Source organism: Neoarius graeffei, chromosome 18 (genome assembly GCF_027579695.1).
Source record: "Neoarius graeffei isolate fNeoGra1 chromosome 18, fNeoGra1.pri, whole genome shotgun sequence".
In the NCBI taxonomy this organism is placed as follows: Eukaryota; Metazoa; Chordata; class Actinopteri; order Siluriformes; family Ariidae; genus Neoarius; species Neoarius graeffei.
In genome coordinates this window covers 41,154,306-41,175,061 of record NC_083586.1, presented here as the reverse complement: position 1 = coordinate 41,175,061, position 20,756 = coordinate 41,154,306, and the positions used below count along the sequence as shown (strand labels likewise).

The 20,756-nt window shown below is 41.8% G+C and overlaps 1 protein-coding gene across 1 annotated transcript in view; it reads left to right on the top strand.

Moving 5' to 3' along the window:
• Positions 1-20,756, top strand: part of cfap58 (cilia and flagella associated protein 58) — a 370,653-nt gene that overhangs the window by 220,021 nt on the left and 129,876 nt on the right. Inside the window, exon 14 of the mRNA XM_060898284.1 lies at positions 18,472-18,583. Within this exon, the coding sequence (XP_060754267.1) occupies positions 18,472-18,583 (112 nt within the window). The remainder of the gene's footprint in view (positions 1-18,471; positions 18,584-20,756) is intronic.

The following is a 20,756-nucleotide window of genomic DNA, read 5'->3' as shown; positions in this document are numbered from 1 at the left end:
ATGACAGATCGAAGAGGGGATAGAGAATGAAAGCTGAAATACCAGAAATATGAACGGAGTATACTCAAACTCCCCAGGCTTCACCTACCCTGATTTATTTACAATATCAAACAGAATAATGACACTGACAAGGAAAGATGGATGACTTCTTTTCACTTAGAAGGCAGTGATGTATTTAGTAGGTTTTCGCCTCTGACGCAGAAGTGCTGATGGCTGAAAAATAAGCACTTTGCCAACATTGCAATTAAAATGCATAAATTATATTCATAGCCAACAAAGCAAAGCAAAACAAAAAGCCAGTCCTCTTGTGAGCCAGTCACATTTTTTTTCCAGCCTGTTGTGGAGAAAAGTGTGGTCTATGGTTATTACAATACACACAAGGGTTGCGCTTTCACCTAGTTCTGTAGGCTCTAAGCCAATTAATGTGTAATAAGTAAAATTCAAGATGTCTATCTGGCCATCTCAGTCCCCTGATCTGAACTCCAATGAAAACCTGTGGGGTGAGCTGAAGAGGAGAGAGCACAAGAGAGAGCCTCGGACCCTGGGTGATCTGGAGAGATTGTGTAAAGAGGAATGGTCTCTGATGCCCTGCTCTGTATCTCCAACCTTATATAATGTTATAGGAGAAGACTCGGTGCTGTTTTACTGGCAAAGGGAGGTTGTACAAATTATTAAATGCAGAGTGCCAATAATAATGGCACATGAAATTTTGTTGAAAATAATTATTACTTGATGAAGGATTTGTTTTTCTCTGAATAAATTTATTTCAATAAAAGGTTGGATTTTTCTCTTTTTTTTCAGTGTGTAATCAAGTGACCTCACAAAAACATGAATTTTTTTCTAACCATTTTTACAAGGGAGCCAATAAATGTGGAGGGTGCTGTATACTGTGAAGCTTTTTGATTATTTGTATGTTACTTTTAAGTCAGCCTCATCTCATCTCATCTCATTATCTCTAGCCGCTTTATCCTTCTACAGGGTCGCAGGCAAGCTGGAGCCTATCCCAGCTGACTACGGGCGAAAGGCGGGGTACACCCTGTACAAGTTGCCAGGTCATCGCAGGGCTGACACATAGGCTACGTTTACATTAGACCGTATCTGTCTCGTTTTCTTCGCGGATGCACTGTCCGTTTACATTAAACCGCCTGGAAACGCCGGGAAACGGGAATCCACCAGCGTCCACGTATTCAATCCAGATCGTGTCAGCTCCGGTGCTGTGTAAACATTCAGAATACGCAGATATGCTCTGCTGAGCTCTAGCTGGCGTCGTCATTGGACAACGTCACTGTGACATCCACCTTCCTGATTCGCTGGTGTTGGTCATGTGACGCGACTGCTGAAAAACGGCGCGGACTTCCGCCTTGTATCACCTTTCATTAAAGAGTATAAAAGTATGAAAATACTGCAAATACTGATGCAAATACTGCCCATTGTGTAGTTATGATTGTCTTTAGGCTTGCCATCCTTCCACTTACAAGTGGTAAGTGATATGCGCTGGGATCACACACACAGCGGCTCAGTCCCGAATCAATGCTTGTTCACTTCACTCACGCGCTCTGTGAGCTGCGCAGGGCTGGAGTGCGCACCCTCCAGAGGGCACTCGCTGTTCAGGGCGGAGTGATTTGGAGCGCAGGATGCCTGCGGAGCCGAGCGTATCCGTGTATTGGTGTTGCTGTGTGCACGCAAATCGTGTATTGGTGTTGCTGTGTGCACACTAATCGTTTTAAAAACGTTAATCTGATGATCCGCTGATACGGTCTAATGTAAACATGGGCATAGACACAGACAACCATTCACACTCACATTCACACCTACGGTCAATTTAGAGTCACCAGTTAACCTAACCTGCATGTCTTTGGACTGTGGGGGAAACTGGAGCTTTTAAGTCAGTTGTTAAAATCTTTTCATTTCCCAGAAGATGTACAACCCCGATTCCAAAAAAGTTGGAACAAAGTACAAATTGTAAATAAAAATGGAATGCAATGATGTGGAAGTTTCAAAATTCCATATTTTATTCAGAATAGAACATAGATGACATATCAAATGTTTAAACTGAGAAAATGTATCATTTAAAGAGAAAAATTAGGTGATTTTAAATTTCATGACAACAACACATCTCAAAAAAGTTGGGACAAGGCCATGTTTACCACTGTGAGACATCCCCTTTTCTCTTTACAACAGTCTGTAAACGTCTGGGGACTGAGGAGACAAGTTGCTCAAGTTTAGGGATAGGAATGTTAACCCATTCTTGTCTAATGTAGGATTCTAGTTGCTCAACCATAGCTGCCAACTACTACGAATAAATCGTATTTATTACGATTTGTCGTTTTGATTACGAAAATACGAATTTACTACAATAAAATACAATTTTGCCAATTTTCATGGGTCATTTTCAAAGTCTATCACCGGTGGGATTCGTATTTGAACCCGTTGTCTTTCAAACTGTCTCTGTGCGTATAGATAGTTTTCACATGACATCACAGAGTCGGGGATTCCCTGGTGGCGGCCATCTTGGAAGGCTAGCTTACCGTACAGGTCACTGAGCACACATTGTAGCGCGCGAGTTACATTCATTTATATATTATTTACATTTATAGTTACATTACTACGATTTAAAGCTAGCAATGGTGCAAACTTGTATTCACGGCTGTCATAATAGGTCAGATGATGAAGTCAAGCGGAGCTTTTATGGAATTCCCACTGTACGGGAGCACGAAGGTGAGCAAACAAACTCAGCATACAAAGGAGAAATCTATGGCTTGCGAGAATCAACCGCAAGGATTATCAGCCTTCCAAACACAGCAAAGTCTGCTCCGATCATTTTATAAGTGGTAAGTTGTTTAAATAAACAATCAATTGTGTTTAAGTTTGTTTTTGGAAACCAAAACATCGTGTAAACAATCTCTGGAGAATGCCTAACTGGAACCGCTGAGTGTACGTTTACATTGTAATGTACACTTAATATCGCTCGTTTGTCACTTTTCTATTTGAAACTTGTCACTTCACTCACGCAAGGGTCATTTTTGAAAAACATTTTAGGTCTATTCTGCAGGGCTGCCAACTTTTCAAAATTCCTTGGAGTGAGATTTTTTTTTTGGGGGGGGGGTCGACGGCAAAATTTTTCCACACACCACGCAGTAAGTGGGAATTTTGTATTCAGTTTGATATTCACTTGTCCCCCTGCGTTCTGGTGTTTTGTCTGTGGGTCGTCCAGCTGGAGATGTACCGGTACAATGAAGGGGGGGGGGAGATTTTGGATTTAGTAGATCTTCCTGCATTCTGGTGGATTTTTGGAGTGGCCTGCTGTGCCATACCTACATTCTTACACACCCTGACTTGCCAGGCCTTCAGCTTGTGGCCAACAAAAGCACCAAGTTTTGGCTTAAAAGCCCCCCACACTAGAAAACTACAGATGACTGCCAATGTTCCTGTAGCCCTATAGACCTGTGTTTCAGATTTAAAGGCAAGTTCATGTTTGAAAATATTTCATCAGCTAAGCCTAAACACCTTCTGAATTGAAACTAGGCTAAATGTTAAGTTTTTAATAACTGTTGCAAAAATAAGATTGTCCCTCACTGACTATTCATTATGCATTTAAGGGCTTTCCCCACCACTGGGTTCAGCAGAAGATTGGCATGGGGAAAAATATCAACAGCAAAAGAACAAATAAAATGCTTAAACAGTAAGCAAAATGTGCATGTGCTACAAGAAACATTAAAATGATTAAGTTTGAACAGTATTGAAACACAAAAGCTGAACCTTGGCCATAGGTGGGAATGTGCACACAAAGTTGGGCTTAAAAATTTTGGTCATACTTAAATAAGCTATATTAATATATTTCTTATTAATTTATTTCTTATCTATGTTTCTTATTAGTAATAGAGCATTCATCAGGGCCTGTTATCTGACAAATATTCTCTACCTGTCTTGCCCTCTTTGAAACCCTGTCTCCTCAGTATATTGTTCTGTCTTTTTTTTTTATAATTATTCACAACAAGTTCAAGTTCTTTGATATTACAGGTGACCATGCTTTATTTACTTTAACTGAGCAATTACATACATCATAAATAATTAAAAATAAATACCCTGTAAATAAACAATAGGTATGGTGGCTAATGGCTCTTCTTGCATTTGTAATATTATCTCTTCCTTGCTTTATTTTACAACATTTCCAGTATGGCTTCAAATAAAGTCATAAAGTATGATAATATACAGTAAACAAACTAAAAATGCGCTTAATAACCGTGTGCTAAGGAGGTGCTCTCCCGTGCTGCTTGTTGGGGAAGATAGAGGCTGTGGAACGGCAGTAGGCCTATAATGATTTAGCATGCCTAGTACACAGCTCTCGATATGGCATTAAATATTCCCACAACACACACAGGCTAAAACGATTCAGAAACTTTATATGTTCATAATTACGCCAGTAACACCACACATTGGCATGCATGTACAAACCTGTCTGAGACACCCGTCTTCAACTCGGATACCTTCTTCTCTCTCCTCTTCCTCTAAATTGATGGTAGGCAATTATCCAACTTCCGGCGAGTGCAGCATCATTAGATGTGCCACCTGCCATAAGGGAGTGTGTACAGAGGGAACACCTCTCTGCCTGTTTAGCCATGTGTAAGGCGTAATTGATCGATCGCAAGTGGTTGGCGCGACGCACTGGGTAGCCGAGATCAGATAGATAAACTAGATTTTTTTCTAGCGTGAGAAATCGGAGGTATGGCGTGTGAGCAAGTGAAGACAGTCAAATGCGTGTGTCTCACGCTCATTGCGTGAGAGTTGGCAGCCCAGATTCTGTGTGATTTGATTTGTGTTTGGGATGCAAACAGTGCGCCTTTTGGCGGATGCCGCCTGAATCGCGCAGATCCGTTTTTTTTTAGGGGGGGCCTTGGAGTGTCTGATTATAATTTCAAAGTAAATTCTGTATTAAAATTACTAAATTAGCAAATCCATTCCAGTCCATGAAACAGGAAGTATAAGGATGAGAAAAAAACAGTTTAAATCGGGAAGCTGCGCACATTTGTGCAGCCTGAGCGGTGTGCAGGACTGCGCAAATGTGCGCAGCTTCCCGATTTAAACTGTTTTTTTCTCATCCTTATACTTCCTGTTTCATGGACTGGAACGGATTTGCTTATTTAGTAATTTTAATACAGAATTTACTTTGAAATTATAATCAGACACTCCAATGCCCCCCCTAAAAATAAAAAAACGGATCTGCGCGATTCAGGCGGCATCCGCCAAAAGGCGTGGTGTGAATATATAAAGTTGTATATATCAGACAGCCTTTAAAGTTTGATGAAGTCAGTTTCAGGCTTTGGAGCAGGCTTTGGCAGTTTCAGGCTTTGGCAGCCCTGCATAGTCACTTGAAAATGCATCTTTGTCCACTTCGTAGGGGTCAATTCCCCCAATCAAGGCCAGTTTGGCTGCATACCGTGAGATGTGTATCTATATACTTCTGTTTGCTTGATTTTGCCGACATTGATCTTTATTTTAGAAAACTGACTATATAACTTCATAAATTCGTCCAAGATAACGTAGCCAGTAGTGGCGATGGTCCGTTTTGTTTGCCCACCAAGATGGCGGCTGGGGGGCGTTCCCCGGAATGCCGTGACGTCAGTGAAAACTATCTATAGGCCAACGCTCTGACCAGTCAGCGCAACAGTGACTGTGACGTAGTCAGAGCGACAGAAAGCAGTGGGGGAGGGTAAACCATAGACATAAACATAGACGCCACATTCTGCGTAGAATCATACGTCATCCTCGCTGCCATATTGGATGTGGCAAAGTGGAGATTCTTCACCCATCTCTGGTATAGCGTCTATACAGTAGCCGAGAATAAAGATGCCTCATTCATGTGCTGCGTTTAACTGTACCAACAGGTTTACCGTCCAAACGAGATCACATGGGATTACCTTTCACAGGTGAGACTGGAAAAATACTTTTCATTACTGTTCCTTTAGTTTCCCAGCTCATCTCCACCGGGTAGGTGTATAGTTATAAGCAGTGAGAATTAGATAATACAGTGCCACACTATGATGAACATTTTTGAACGTATGATGAATGTTTTTAACCTTTCTGAATGTGAAGGAATCAGTGATGTATTTTGTTTTGGTATGACGTTAGAACCTGTCCGAACTCAGTTTGGCGGTCATTCAGCTCACTTTATTCAACAAGAGTAGGTCTGTGTGGTGACTCAATAAATAAAACAGTAAATTTTTATTTTCATTCACTATTTCCAGTTTTTCCACTATTTCCATCATTTATCATATTCAGTCTTGTAGGTTGGTTATTGTGGCCTCAGGTTTTGGTAGCTTGCTACGGTATGCTGACTGATTAGCTTACCTGAGCTATCTATCGCATATCTGTCGCTAGTTTGCAGTGTACAGGGTATTTTGCACACTATTTATAACCATCACATTAAAAGTTATGTGTTGTTTTGATGCCTGTTTGTTTCCCAAATATATACGTGTGTGTCTTAATGGGTGAATAAAAGGCATCAAGTTAAATATTATTGTAGAAAGGGGCTTTATGAAGTTCAGTCCATTTACTTGCATTGGTTTACGGGGAAGATTTGCCACATCCAATATGGCAGACACTCTGACGTATCCCAGCAACTGGGCCACCAGCTCAATGCGGCGTCTATGTTTATATGTCTATGGGGTAAACAAACAGCATGTGGAGAGGGACACCATTGGAGCGTCGAGTGTTTTGGTGAAGATTCAGCGATCATGGAATGAGCGGAGAGCCTCTTCCTGCTCATGTTTCAACGAAAACTCCTAATTCTTCTAAAACTGATTCCAAAGCAGAGTCAAACGAGCACTGTTCAATAGCGCTTTCTCCAGCGTCGCGCAGCCTTGTCATCACTCCTGCAAAAACCCGCCCAAAGAATCCAAACAAAAACCTTGCGTTGTGATTGGCGGGCACGATTTGATGCCCGGGGTGTGTTGTTGATTCTGTTCTGTTTGATTTGTAGTCATGTGAAGAAGCAAGTTGAAATTGACACTTTTTTGAGCTGTTTCACTTTGTGCCAAGCATGTTTTGAGACATTTTTATGTTTGGTGTTGATTACAAGAGGTTCCTTTTATGTTTGATCTGTGCCAAATTGCTTTGATGATATATGTATTCTAGTTCCAGGTAAATTTGTTTCCATTGTTGAAAAGAACTTTGCAAATTAATGTAAGATGATAGTTTAGTTTGTAGAATAAATTTTGTCAAACTATTTTGTTTTGGTGTGATTTTTCAGGGTAGTTTTGCTAGAAAGCTTTGGCGGCGACCCCCCACCAAGACTCAGTACCCAACCTTGTATTACTATTTACAATTTCGGAATGTTGGCAGCTATGCTCAACTGTCTTAGGTCTTTTTTGTCATATCTTCCATTTTATGATGCGCCAAATGTTTTCTATGGGCAAAAGATCTGGACTGCAGGCTGGCCAGTTCAGTACCCGGACCCTTCTTCTATGCAGCCATGATGCTGTAATTGATGCAGTATGTAGTTTGGCATTGTCATGTTGGAAAATGCAAGGTCTTCCCTGAAAGAGACGTCGTCTGGATGGGAGCATATGTTGGTCTAGAACAGGGGTGGCAAAACTTTTTTGCTTGAGGGCCACATAAAGAAAAATATGAGCCACCAAGGGCCGATAGAAATTAAAGGTGTCTTTTAGACTAGTTACAATGTTTTTCAGACTGTGCAAAACATTGTATTTTTGTTGCAATAGTAGCCTACTTCATATGATGTGAATTATAGGCCTACTAAACACATAATGATGTCTGAATACTTTATTAAGTTTACAGTACCCACCTTTACTTATCCTTGGTTTCATTCAAATAAACATTTGAAAATCTCAGAATGTAACCTGAAATATGTAGAATGCAACAGACTATGAACATAAATGTCTGAGTGAACAACACAGAAGGTCAAGGCAGTTTCAACACTTCTGAGAGAAAGTGGCTGTGTAAGCTAATGTAGTTTGGTATAAAATGGGACTGGCTTACATAAGAACATAGCCTAATAAAACAACCTACTTTGGTATGAAATTAATTTCAATTAGCCTAATAACTGACAATGTCACAAAGGTCTGCAAATGAATAAATAACACATTCACATGTAGAGGGCGGCACGGTGGTGTAGTGGTTAGCGCTGTCGCCTCACAGCAAGAAGGTCCGGGTTCGAGCCCCATGGCTGGCGACGGCCTTTCTGTGCGGAGTTTGCATGTTCTCCCCGTGTCCGTGTGGGTTTCCTCCGGGTGCTCCGGTTTCCCCCACAGTCCAAAGACATGCAGGTTAGGTTAACTGGTGACTCTAAATTGGCTGTAGGTGTGAATGTGAGTGTGAATGGTTGTCTGTGTCTATGTGTCAGCCCTGTGATGACCTGGCGACTTGTCCAGGGTGTACCCCGCCTTTCGCCCGTAGTCAGCTGGGATAGGCTCCAGCTTGCCTGCGACCCTGTAGAACAGGATAAAGCGGCTAGAGATAATGAGAGATGAGAGATTCACATGTAGCCCAAAAGGAAAAAAAGGTAGTACATGCAGTCATATCAAGAAAACATGCCTGTGTATAGGCCTAATCTTAGTGCTTTGTTAAGTAGCCTAACTGAAAATGGGTCACGATCAGTGACAAAGGTGCAACAAGACTGATGAAAACATTTGCAGGTAAAAAAAAAAAAATTGCAATGTCATTCAGTGGGAGCAGTGATGCTGAGTCTTGGACTGAAGAATAGCTGGCAGGTCAGGAGTAAGCCTTGATGTTGCGATGCGAAGAACGTCGCAGAGATGTCTGTCAGTCAGCCTCGTTCTTAATCTGCTTTTGTTCAGAGTCATAAGAGAAAATGTCTGCTTGCATATGTACGTAGACCCGAACAGACTAATCATTCTTGCGGCATGGCGCTTCATGAGAGGAAACCTGGTCTTATCCAAACTCTGATAAAACCCTGGTAGGGGGAGAAGCTGATGCTGACTTTTCAGTGAATCATTGCACTGGATCTCAATAACTTCCATCTGCAATACGCTCATCAACATCTGTCACGTCAACTGAGAATGGTGTTGTGAATAGTTTCATGTCTTTCTCAATGACCGAAAAATCCTGAAAGCGCTTACGAAATTCTGCCAGAAGAGATGTGATCACCGATACATTTTTTTTTTTTTGGGTAGAGATGTTGGCATTCGGGAAAGCTGTCTTCAGTGCCAACATTGTGGGGAAGTGAACTACATTGAAGTCGCGTATTTGCGCCTTTAAAAGTTTGAGCTTGACACAGAACGCTTTCAGGTGTGCATACAGGTGAGAGACAAGTTGATCTTTGCCTTGAAGGCTCTTGTTCAGTGCGTTAAGATGGCTGGTCAGATCTACCAAAAAAGCCAGGTCTGCCAACCATAGGGGATCATCCAGTTCGTGAAGAGGCTTGCCTTTCTCTTTCAAAAACTGGTCAATTTCCGATCTCAGTGAGTAAAACCTATGCAGAATGGTGCCACGACTGAGCCAGCGCACATCTGAGTGGTAGATGACGTCTCCATATTTAGCTTCAACTTCAGACAAAAAAGTTTGGAACTGTCTGTGATTGAGTGCCTTTGCACGAATGAGATTGATTGATTGTTTTAACCACCGTGTCCATCACATCATTCACCTGAACAGTCTTAGCACAGAATGCTTCCTGGTGGATAATGCAGTGCATTTATACAGCCTCACCTCCGCTTTCGCGAACTTTAATGCACACCATAGAGGTCATCCCATTACATTCGCCAGTCACTGCTGGAGCCCCATCTGTGGTAACTCCACACAGCTTGTCCCAGGGCAGGTTAATGTCATTAATCGCAGCCGATACAGCCTCAAAAATGTCCCTACCCGTTGTGGTACCTTTTAGGCTACGTTTACATTAGACCGTATCTGTCTCGTTTTCTTCGCGGATGCACTGTCCGTTTACATTAAACCGCCTGGAAACGCCGGGAAACGGGAATCCGCCAGCGTCCACGTATTCAATCCAGATCGTGTCAGCTCCGGTGCTGTGTAAACATTCAGAATACGTGGATACGCTGTGCTGAGCTCTATCTGGCGTCTCATTGGACAACGTCACTGTGACATCCACCTTCCTGATTCGCTGGCGTTGGTCATGTGACGCGACTGCTGAAAAACGGCGCGGACTTCCGCCTTGTATCACCTTTCATTAAAGAGTATAAAAGTATGAAAATACTGCAAATACTGATGCAAATACTGCCCATTGTGTAGTTATGATTGTCTTTAGGCTTGCCATGCTTCCACTTGCAAGTGGTAAGTGATATGCGCTGGGATCACACACACAGCGGCTCAGTCCCGAATCACAGCTTGTTCACTTCACTCGCGTGCTCTGTGAGCTGCGCAGGGCCGGAGTGTGCACCCTCCAGAGGGCACTCGCTGTTCAGGGCGGAGTGATTTGGAGCACAGGATGCCTGCGGAGCCGAGCATATCCGTGTATTGGTATTGCTGTGTGCACGCAAATCGTGTATTGGTGTTGCTGTGTGCACACTAATCGTTTTAAAAACGTTAATCTGATGATCCGCTGATACGGTCTAATGTAAACATGGGCTTAGACTCCTAATATCAAGTGACTCCTCGGTAATGCCAAAGTTAATGTCGACGCCTCGTAAACAAATCAGCAGCTACGCTGTGTCTGTAGCATCGGTACTCTCATCACACGCAGTTGAGTAAAACTCAAATGCTCTTGCCTTGTCTGATACTTGCTGATTCAAGTTAGCTGAGAGGTCTTCGATTCATCTGGCAACTGTTTGTCTGGAGAAACTCACATTTCTAAAGTCCTGAATCTTCTCTGGACACATTATCCTGGCAACTTTAGTGAGGCAGTGTTTAACAAATTCACCATCCGAGAAAGGTTTTCCATGCTCAGCGATCAGTTGAGATACCTCATAGCTAGCTCTGGTGCTGTTTTCTTGAAGTTTGTTGGCATGAAAAAAATGCTGTTGTTGCGCTAACAGGCTAGCTGTCATCTGTTTGACTTTTCTCTCCCTCTCCAGGCCAGTGTATGAAGTGTATGACTGATGTTTAGTTTCATAGTGTCTTCGAACATTATAGTCTTTCATCACTGCTACAGACTCCTTGCATATCAAACAAACACATTTTCCCTTAATCTCTACGAAAAAGTATTCGTTTTCCCATCTAGTCTGAAATTTTCTACACTCTCTATTTTTCATCTTTTCACTTCCATCTTTTGTCAGTTACTGTGATAGCGCATGTAATCACTCATCTGAGTGCTTTGCTCGTCTCCAAGGCAACAACCAATAAAGTAAACAACAGTAACGTGAGCGAACGTGAGTAACTCAAACAAAGAGTCAAGAGCGGACCCAAATCTTGCTCAAAATCGCAGCGCCACCCAGTGTTGAAACTAAAAAGTGCAATGTACTCAGACTGACATTACAACGGGCCAAATTACAGTTTAATTTTTATAATTCATGGCGGGCCACATAAAAGAGAGCGACTGGCCGCAGTTGGCCCGCGGGCCATAGTTTGGCCACCCCTACTCTAGAACCTGGATATACCTTTCAGCATTGATGGTGTCTTTCCAGATGTGTAAGCTGCCCATGCCACATGCACTAATGCAACCCCATACCATCAGAGATGCAGGCTTCTGAACTGAGCGCTGATAACAACTTGGGTCGTCCTTCTCCTCTTTAGTCCGAATGACACGGCATCCCTGATTTCCATAAAGAACTTAAAATTTTGATTCGTCTGACCACAGAACAGTTTTCCACTTTGTCACAGTCCATTTTAAATGAGCTTTGGCCCAGAGAAGACGTCTGTGCTTCTGGATCATGTTTAGATACGGCTTCTTCTTTGAACTATAGAGTTTTATCTGGCAACGGCGGATGGCACAGTGAATTGTATTCACAGATAAATATTCCTGATATATTCCTGGAAATATTCCTGAGCCCATTTTGTGATTTCCAATACAGAAGCATGCCTGTATGTGATGCAGTGCCGTCTAAGGGCCCGAAGATCACAGGCACCCAGTATGGTTTTCCGGCCTTGACCCTTACGCACAGAGATTCTTCCAGATTCTCTGAATCTCATCTCATCTCATTATCTCTAGCCGCTTTATCCTTCTACAGGGTCGCAGGCAAGCTGGAGCCTATCCCAGCTGACTACGGGCGAAAGGCGGGGTACACCCTGGGCAAGTCGCCAGGTCATCACAGGGCTGACACATAGACACAGACAACCATTCACACTCACACCTACAGTCAATTTAGAGTCACCAGTTAACCTAACCTGCATGTCTTTGGACTGTGGGGGAAACCGGAGCACCCGGAGGAAACCCACGCGGACACGGGGAGAACATGCAAACTCCACACAGAAAGGCCCTTGCCGGCCCCAGGGCTCGAACCCAGGACCTTCTTGCTGTGAGGCTACAGCACTAACCACTACACCACCGTGCCGCCAGATTCTCTGAATCTTTTGATGATATTATGCACTGTAGATGATGATATGTTCAAACTCTTTGCAGTTTTACACTGTCGAATTCCTTTCTGATATTGCTCCACTATTTGTCGGTGCAGAATTAGGGGGATTGGTGATCCTCTTCGCATCTTTACTTCTGAGAGCCGCTGCCACTCCAAGATGCTCTTTTTATATCCAGTCATGTTAATGATCTATTGCCAATTGACCTAATGAGTTGCAGTTTGGTCCTCCAGCTGTTCCTTTTTTGTCCCTTTAACTTTTCCAGCCTCTTATTGCCCCTGTCCCAACTTTTTTGAGATGTGTTGCTGTCATGAAATTTCAAATGAGCCAATATTTGGCATGAAATTTCAAAATGTCTCACTTTCGACATTTGATATGTTGTCTATGTTCTATTGTGAATACAATATCAGTTTTTGAGATTTGTAAATTATTGCATTCCATTTTTATTTACAGTTTGTACTTTGTCCCAACTTTTTTGGAATCGGGGTTATACAATATTCGTGAAATATACCTCAAAATTAGTTAAGAACTCTTCTTGGGGACTTGAAACAAGGGCTTGTGACTGCTTGTGGTTGATTTACCCATAGAGTCATGAAAGGAAAAAAAAACCTCCTCTTTTGTTTTATTCATTTAAATTACAAATTAATATCATGAGTATCACTCTATGATATAACTATGAAGATGAATTTTTTTGTGCAGCTACATTTAAGTGTTCCTTGGAATCACATTAAAACAAGCCAAATTTAAATGAAAAGCTTTGGCTATTTTAGTCCTGACGCTCTGTACTAGTGAATGAGTTCAACAATAAAAATAGATAAATACTAGTTCCTAGACAATGTTGAGTGGCTCTGACTCAGAGGAACAACAAATGTCAACTAACACAAATATGCCAAAACATTTACTGAATATGAATATATTGTACAAGTCCTAAATTATATATCTGGAGTAAAAAAGTAGAGGTTGGTTAGGGTTTAAAAAGCCCTGGGAGAAGGCTGTTATCGCTGGTGGCATGACCAGGTGCTGAGGGCAATAGCAGAGGCCATCAGCACAGGGATCTCTTTGAGTAGACGTCAAGAACCAGCCAAGCAAGTTATTGCCTTTGTCAAGTCCAGAGAGAAGCTCCAACAGCACAAGAATCCAGCAGGAGGGCTCCTGGCGACAGCCCGTGACTGGCAACTCAAGGTCGACCTGGGGAGACAGCGCAAGTTTCCCGACACCATTGAAGTGACCACACTCAGGCTGGATGTTGTTCTTACTGTATGTCCGAAGCATCAAAGCAGGTGGTCCTGCTGGAACTGACTGTGCCCTGGGAAGACCGGATGGTAGAGGCCTTCGAGAGGAAGAGGCCCAAATACCAGGAGCTTGCAGCCGAATGCCATAGCAGGGGATGGAGAACCTACTGCTACCCCGTTAAGGTCAGCTGCCGTGGATTCACCGGCCAGTCACTTTCCAGAGCCCTGAAGCTGTTGGGGATTAGAGGACTGCACAACAAGAAAGCCATCAAGAACATCACAGATCCAGCAGAGAAAGCATCCAGATGGCTGTGGCTCAAATGGGGCGATCCATGGACCACACAAGCTTCCCAGACACAAGTCAGGGACTGATCACCCCTGGCTGGGTCGCCTGGGTGAGGGTGTACGATGTTGAAAGACCCGATACACCTGATGACCCCAGGTTACATCACTGATGATGTGTCTGGGTTGCACTCTAAGGTGTATATTACACACAAAAAAAAAAAAGAAGTTGCAGAAACGTCACAGAACATAACATCAATTTGGGGTTAGTTTTCTAATAAGTTTGGGAATCCTTGTCGTGGCATATATCACAAGTTCCCCAATTTTTTTAAATTAGAATTTTATTAGGATTAAAAAAACATTTTGAGGCATTGACTTCGGATTAAAAAAAAAGTTGAGTAGTTATGGACTAGTAGCTAGCTAATAACGTGACAACTAACAGGTTAAGTAGTAGTTACTACATACTATGCAAAATTCTTAGAATACAATGTGGCAGTGAGCTATAGGTAATTGATAAGCTAGTGGCTTTTAAATCTAGTGAGTTTTAAAATGAGAGGTTGTTTATTGTTAAAAAAAGCACATTATAAAAGTACGAATAATCCCTTGCCACTCATATGACTGTATGAACACAAAAACAGAAATATTGTTCAAAGGAATGTACTCTAGCATTTGATTGACACTCAGCCTCAAATCTCTGCTTTGATAGATAGTTTACAGGACATCTGGTTGAGACGAGACGTGCAATAAAAAGTCACATGGTTTTTACTTTCATGCAGATGTGTGTGAGAAATCAACTATGAAACTCATGGGACAGACAAAGGCCATGTTTGTGACATTGTGTGATGCATTTACTTTGCCTGGTTAGGATTATAACGGTTTCAATTCAGCTACTAGTTTGTTCATAATTTGGGAAATAGACCCAACTAAATTCATGAGGAAATATGGCAGAGAGGTGAAAACAAAAATATGAAGCGCATATCTCTGGGCAAGACCAGTTATCATCATCATTATCATCATATCTTTTCATGCCACCACTGTATCCACACTAGGGCAGTTTTGTTAACTTCCAGAAGGTCTTGGTCGGAGCAGCTTGGGCCTAATGGGCATCCTCAGAGTAGGTGATCCATGGTTTGGACAGGTTCACTACAGGGGCATGCAGCGCTTGCGGTGAGTCCCCACTTCAGAAAGTTGTCTCCTGTTTTGCCAAACTTGGCTCTCACATGATTTAATGTGACCCAATCTTTTCTGCAGAGGGAAGTTTCATTGGGAAGATCCTCACTGGGTTTGGGGACAGCCTCATTATGGTGGGATTGGTCGTTCGCCATCCATTCCCCAAGTCTGTACTCTGATGACCTCATGCTCTCTAAACCAGTTACTGTTGCAAAGCTCTTCCGCGATCGGAGTCTTCTTGTTACTCTGTGATAATTGTAAAGTGGGTGTCTATTGTCAGTCATTTGCTTGTCTCTTTTGGTCTTGCTGATAGTGTCGCGCATGACTGAAGGTGGTGAGATGCTTGCTAGCTTGTAGAGAACTGGCAACGGTGTTGGTATAAGGTTGCCAGTGATAGTGTGACATGCTTTGTGTAGTTCTGGGTTGATCTTCTTTGCGTGGCATGACTTAGCCCACAGAGGCTCACAGTATTCGGCTGCTGAGTAACACAGTGCTAAAGCAGTCTGCTTAAGGGTTGTTGGGTGCGCTCCCCAGCTAGTGTTGGCAAGCTTGCTAAGTAGGTTGTTGCGACTTGACAGCTTGTTCTTCAGCTGGTCTACATGCTTTTTGAATGAAAGGGTCCTGTCCAGGGTTACTCCCAGGTACAATGGGAACTTATTTGTTTTCAGCACTTTGTTTCCCCATTTGATTTAGTGTCCTATTTGCTAGATGGTTGTTAAGGTGGAAAGTGCACACCTGTGTCTTTCCAGGGTTAGCATTAAGGAACCACTCTTCATAATATGCTGAAAGATCTTTAAGTGCACTGGTCAGTCTCTTTTCTATGGTTGAGAAAGTCTTTGCTTGAATAGCGATACATAGGTCATCAGCATAGATGAATCTCCGGATGTTTTGGAAGCAAGGTTGGTCATAAAAGGAGACCAGTTATGAACTCGAGTGATGTAGCTGAGTTTGAGGAACTGAACCAGAATTCACACTGTGCTGACAATGCTTATATTTCTAACTTTATATAATAATAATAATTCTTATTATTGTTATTATTATTATATAAAGTTAGAAATATAAGCATTGTCAGCACAGTGTGAATTCTGGTTCAGTATAACCAGATATTATAATAATAATAATAATAATAATAATAATAATAATAATAATTATTATTATTATTATTATTATTATTATTATTATTATTTCATTTTCAGTGTTTCCGGGGCAGAGCTGTATGGTTCATATTTAATTTAAAGAAAAAAAAATCCTTCTTGATTACACCACGCCCACTTCAGGTTTAACTTAGAGTATGGATATTTGGATTACATACCTAATTTACAGGCAGCACGGTAGTGTAGTGGTTAGCACTATCGCCTCACAGCAAGAAGGTCCTGGGTTCGAGCCCAGTGGCTGACGAGGGCCTTTCTGTGTGGAGTTTGCATGTTCTCCCTGTGTTCACGTGGGTGTGCTCCGGTTTCCCCCACAGTCCAAAGACATGCAGGTTAGGCTAATTGGTGCCTCTAAATTGACCATGAGTGTGACTAGTTGTTTGTCTTTGTGTCAGCCCTGTGATGACCTGCCGACTTGTCCAGGGTGTACCCCGCCTCTCACCCATAGTCAGCTGGGATAGGTTCCAGCTTGCCAGCGACCCTGTAGAACAGGATAAGCAGCTACAGATAATGGATGGCTGGATAGATACCTAATTTACATACTAGGCAATTTTTTATTTAAACTCAACAACAGTCTTCTCCAAAAAAAAAAAATCCTCCCTGTTTATTTACGTTTTGAGATAAATGTCTGTTTAAAGAGTCTTTTAATAGTATTTTTTATCACTGGAAATGTCTCCACTGACCAATTTATCATGCTAACATCGAACATGCCCATAAATTCAACCTGAGACGCACTGAGGTAATGAGCTATGCATTATCATCATCATTCTTTCTCTTCTCTCCACTTGTGGTGGAAACACCTCCGTGTGTAATGTTTAAATGGGGAGTACCACACATATTTTTGCCACTCAATCAGTTAGCATATGGCTCTCTGATACTTGCTCTATGTCTCATGGAGAGAGAGTATTGATGTGCTTTTGTAAAATAGGATGGGAGTTGGAGATCAGAATGGATTTAATAAGTCAGCATGAAGGCCATTTCCTGCATGTTTTGGTTGTGTCAGAGCAATATCATTTAGGACTTGTAGTGTATGTTCTTTTTAGATGACATTACAGTCAAATATGCTGCTTATTTTCTCTTAATTCAACTTTGATGTGACAAATTCTCTCACACCCTTCTTATCAATATTAAATCGACTCCTTTTCATTAAGCAGGGAATTTATTTCTCATTTTTTCCCCTCAGAGGCCTTTTCCTGATGATAAAATGCAGTATTTTTTTAGCAGCTATTACCAAGCCACTGATGCTAATAAGTTGGCAGATGAGCTTTCAAGTTGTTTATTTGCGGAGTGAATTACCACTGTAGCAGGTCAAAGGCACATACTGACTGACATTGCACTTACATCAAGCACCACCAGTTTGTGTGTATGTATGTGTGGGTGCTGCAAAGAGCACGCTTGGATGATTTGTGAGCTTTAAAGTGCTATCAGATTGATGCATACATTATATCTTACTTTTTATACCCCCGCTCCGGGGGGGTGGGGGTGGGGGGTTGGGAGATACTGGTTTACCTCAGTCCGTCTGTCCATGTCTCCGTATCTCCGTCCATCCGAAAACCCCTTTTTCTCAACAATCACAAATCATAGCCACTTGGTACCAAACTTCAGCTTGGGGTTCTATACCGTGCATACCATTTTCATGTCTGTCCCACATCGACTTCCTGTTTACCGACTGAATGTATTTACAAAACATAGAGGGTGGATTTACAAAATTTTCATAACCCTTTTCTCAGCAACTATAAATCACAACTGCTTGATATTTGGTATTGAGCTTCAGCATGGGGTTCTATACCGTGTATACTGTTTTCAGGTCTGTCCCACATCAACTTCCTGTTTATCGACTGAATGTATTTATGGAACATATAGTGTGGATTTTGACGCTATTTCAAGAAGCAAAATGCGATTTCAAAATGACAGTTTACCAGGATGCTATTTGAAATCCCTGGGGAGAGACACGGCTCTTTACTTACTTTTTTCAGGGTTAATTATTTCTTGAAGTCAACATTCATAATAAGTGTCCTATTCCTTTGATTGCTTGCATTCTGATACAAGCGAGAGCGGAGGGATACGTAAGTGAGCAGTAGCTCACAGTTAATCTTGTTCTTTCTTATGGACTGATTAGGGTCTAGTTATAGTGTATTGTTTTGTTTGATGTATTGTATGGCTATATTGTTACGATGATCTTAACTGGTCCATAGGCGGGAGTTGTACCACATGCAAAAGGAGCTGCTTAAGGAGCGAGCAAGATGTCAAAGTTTGCAAGAAGAACTTGAAAATCCCATGAATGTTCATCGCTGGAGAAGATTGGAGGTATGTACTGTGTGTGGGCTAGGGTGGAGCTCATTTTTAAAGTTATTAAATATGACCATCTTGCCACCTAATTTATATATATATATATATATATATATATATATATATATATATATATATATATATATAAATAATATACACATACAGGCCCGCCGACAGGGGGGGACAAACGGGTATGTTGTCCAGGAATGGGGGGGGGGCCCAGAACTGGGCTCTCATGAAGTTGCGATTATTTTATTTCATTTCAAAATGTGTTGATTTGGGGGAGAAATGTGCTATATTTGCAGTCAATAAATGATTTCTAGATCTTTTGCCTTTATTGTCTTTGAAAAAGGCGTCAAGAACATCCTACCACCCCTAATGCAAATGGTTTGGTCTGACTCTTTGATTAAGGGGAAAAAAACGACATCGTTCGATCATAGCGCTTCGACAATCAGCGTGCGTGCCATTTGCCAACATGCACAAGTCAGGAGCACAGAAAAGAAAAGAGAGGAAGAAACCAAGAGACTCAGGGGCTCACTGCATAAATATTTTAAAAAAGATTCAGATGATGCAGCAGGTACTAGCAAAGGCAGTGGGGCAGCTGAGCCAGGTAAGACCAGTGTTGGGCACGTTACTTTCAAAAAGTAATTAGTTATAGTTACTAGTTACTTTTCCCAAAAAGTAACTGAGTTAGTAACGGAGTTACTTTGTCATAAAAGTAACTAATTACCAGGGAAAGTAATTATTCCGTTACATTTTGTTCCCCCTCAAAAAAAATCAAATTCAATTAGTGTAATCATAATAAAAGTGAATGTTAAATGTGTTTAATGACTGAAATGGACACTTAGAACCAATTAGTAATGTTATCTACACTATATTAATATTTTTTGTGGGACAATGTGAGATAAGACATCAAATGTAATATATTTTTGTCTCATCTCATTATCTCTAGCCGCTTTATCCTGTTCTACAGGGTTGCAGGCAAGCTGGAGCCTATCCCAGCTGACTACGGGCGAAAGGCGGGGTACACCCTGGACAAGTCGCCAGGTCATCACAGAGCTGACACATATATTTTTGTAGTTATTAAAATTGTTACTAATTACTGGCCACTGACGAGGACAAACGCTTTGTTCCTCGACATAATGTGCATTGCACGTAAACACTCTTGCCTTTTATTTCAAGTAATGAAAAGTAATGGCTGTATTTCCAATGTGAAAGCGCAGTGCTGGGCTGACCGCTCGCCATCGCTGGGTCTTCCGATTGAAAGAGCGCACAACATACTCGTATGTTGTCCAAATCTACTCTGATTGGCTTACTGTGCCGTTGTCTCGTGTCTCCCCGCCCCACACGAAAGCAGAGTAAAGAAAGGCTGAACGAGCAGCGTGCCAGATGAGAACAGCTTTAATAAAGTAACGCATAGTATTTTATTGTAAGTAACGGGAACGGGGTTATAACGATGTAAAAAGTAATTAGTTAGATTACTCGTTACTAAAAAAAGTAACGCCGTTTATTTCTAACGCCGTTATTCCCATCACTGGGTAAGACACAGCCAACTTTTTCCCGCCCCTTAAAGTAACCCCAACCAAGGCACGCACAGCACACAATTCATGTTACAAACGAGGGGAGAGCAAGTCACACTGAACACCATAACAAACGCACAGGGCATTGAATCATTTCATAACCACAACGGCTTAATAACACTGTGTTTCATATATCTGATTGAAGCTAAGAATATTCACATTAGCCCGCAATCATATCCCACCGTTTCTCGAGGGGTGTGTTCTTCTCTGCTTTTCACACTGGACAGTACGCACGCACGCACGCACAACAAAAGTCTGGCGCATTGCATTTCGCACCTGAATAGTTGCAGACTAAGGAAATGTTAAAATGTTAAAACTGTAAAAATGTTGAAATGCTAAAATGAGATGGTTGTTGACCGGTTGAATGGTTTTTGAATACCTGTCATTTAAAGGTTGGAGTGAGTAGAGACTGGGATAAGAGAGGTGTATGTGGGTTGGCCCGGGGCGGGGGTTGTTGGGGGGGGCCCCATTCAGAGCATTTTGTCCCGGGCCCAGCCAAAGCTGTCAGCGGCCCTGTGTGTATATATATATATATATATATATATATATATATATATATATATATATATATATATATATATATATAAATAAATACACGTAGTTGTGACTTA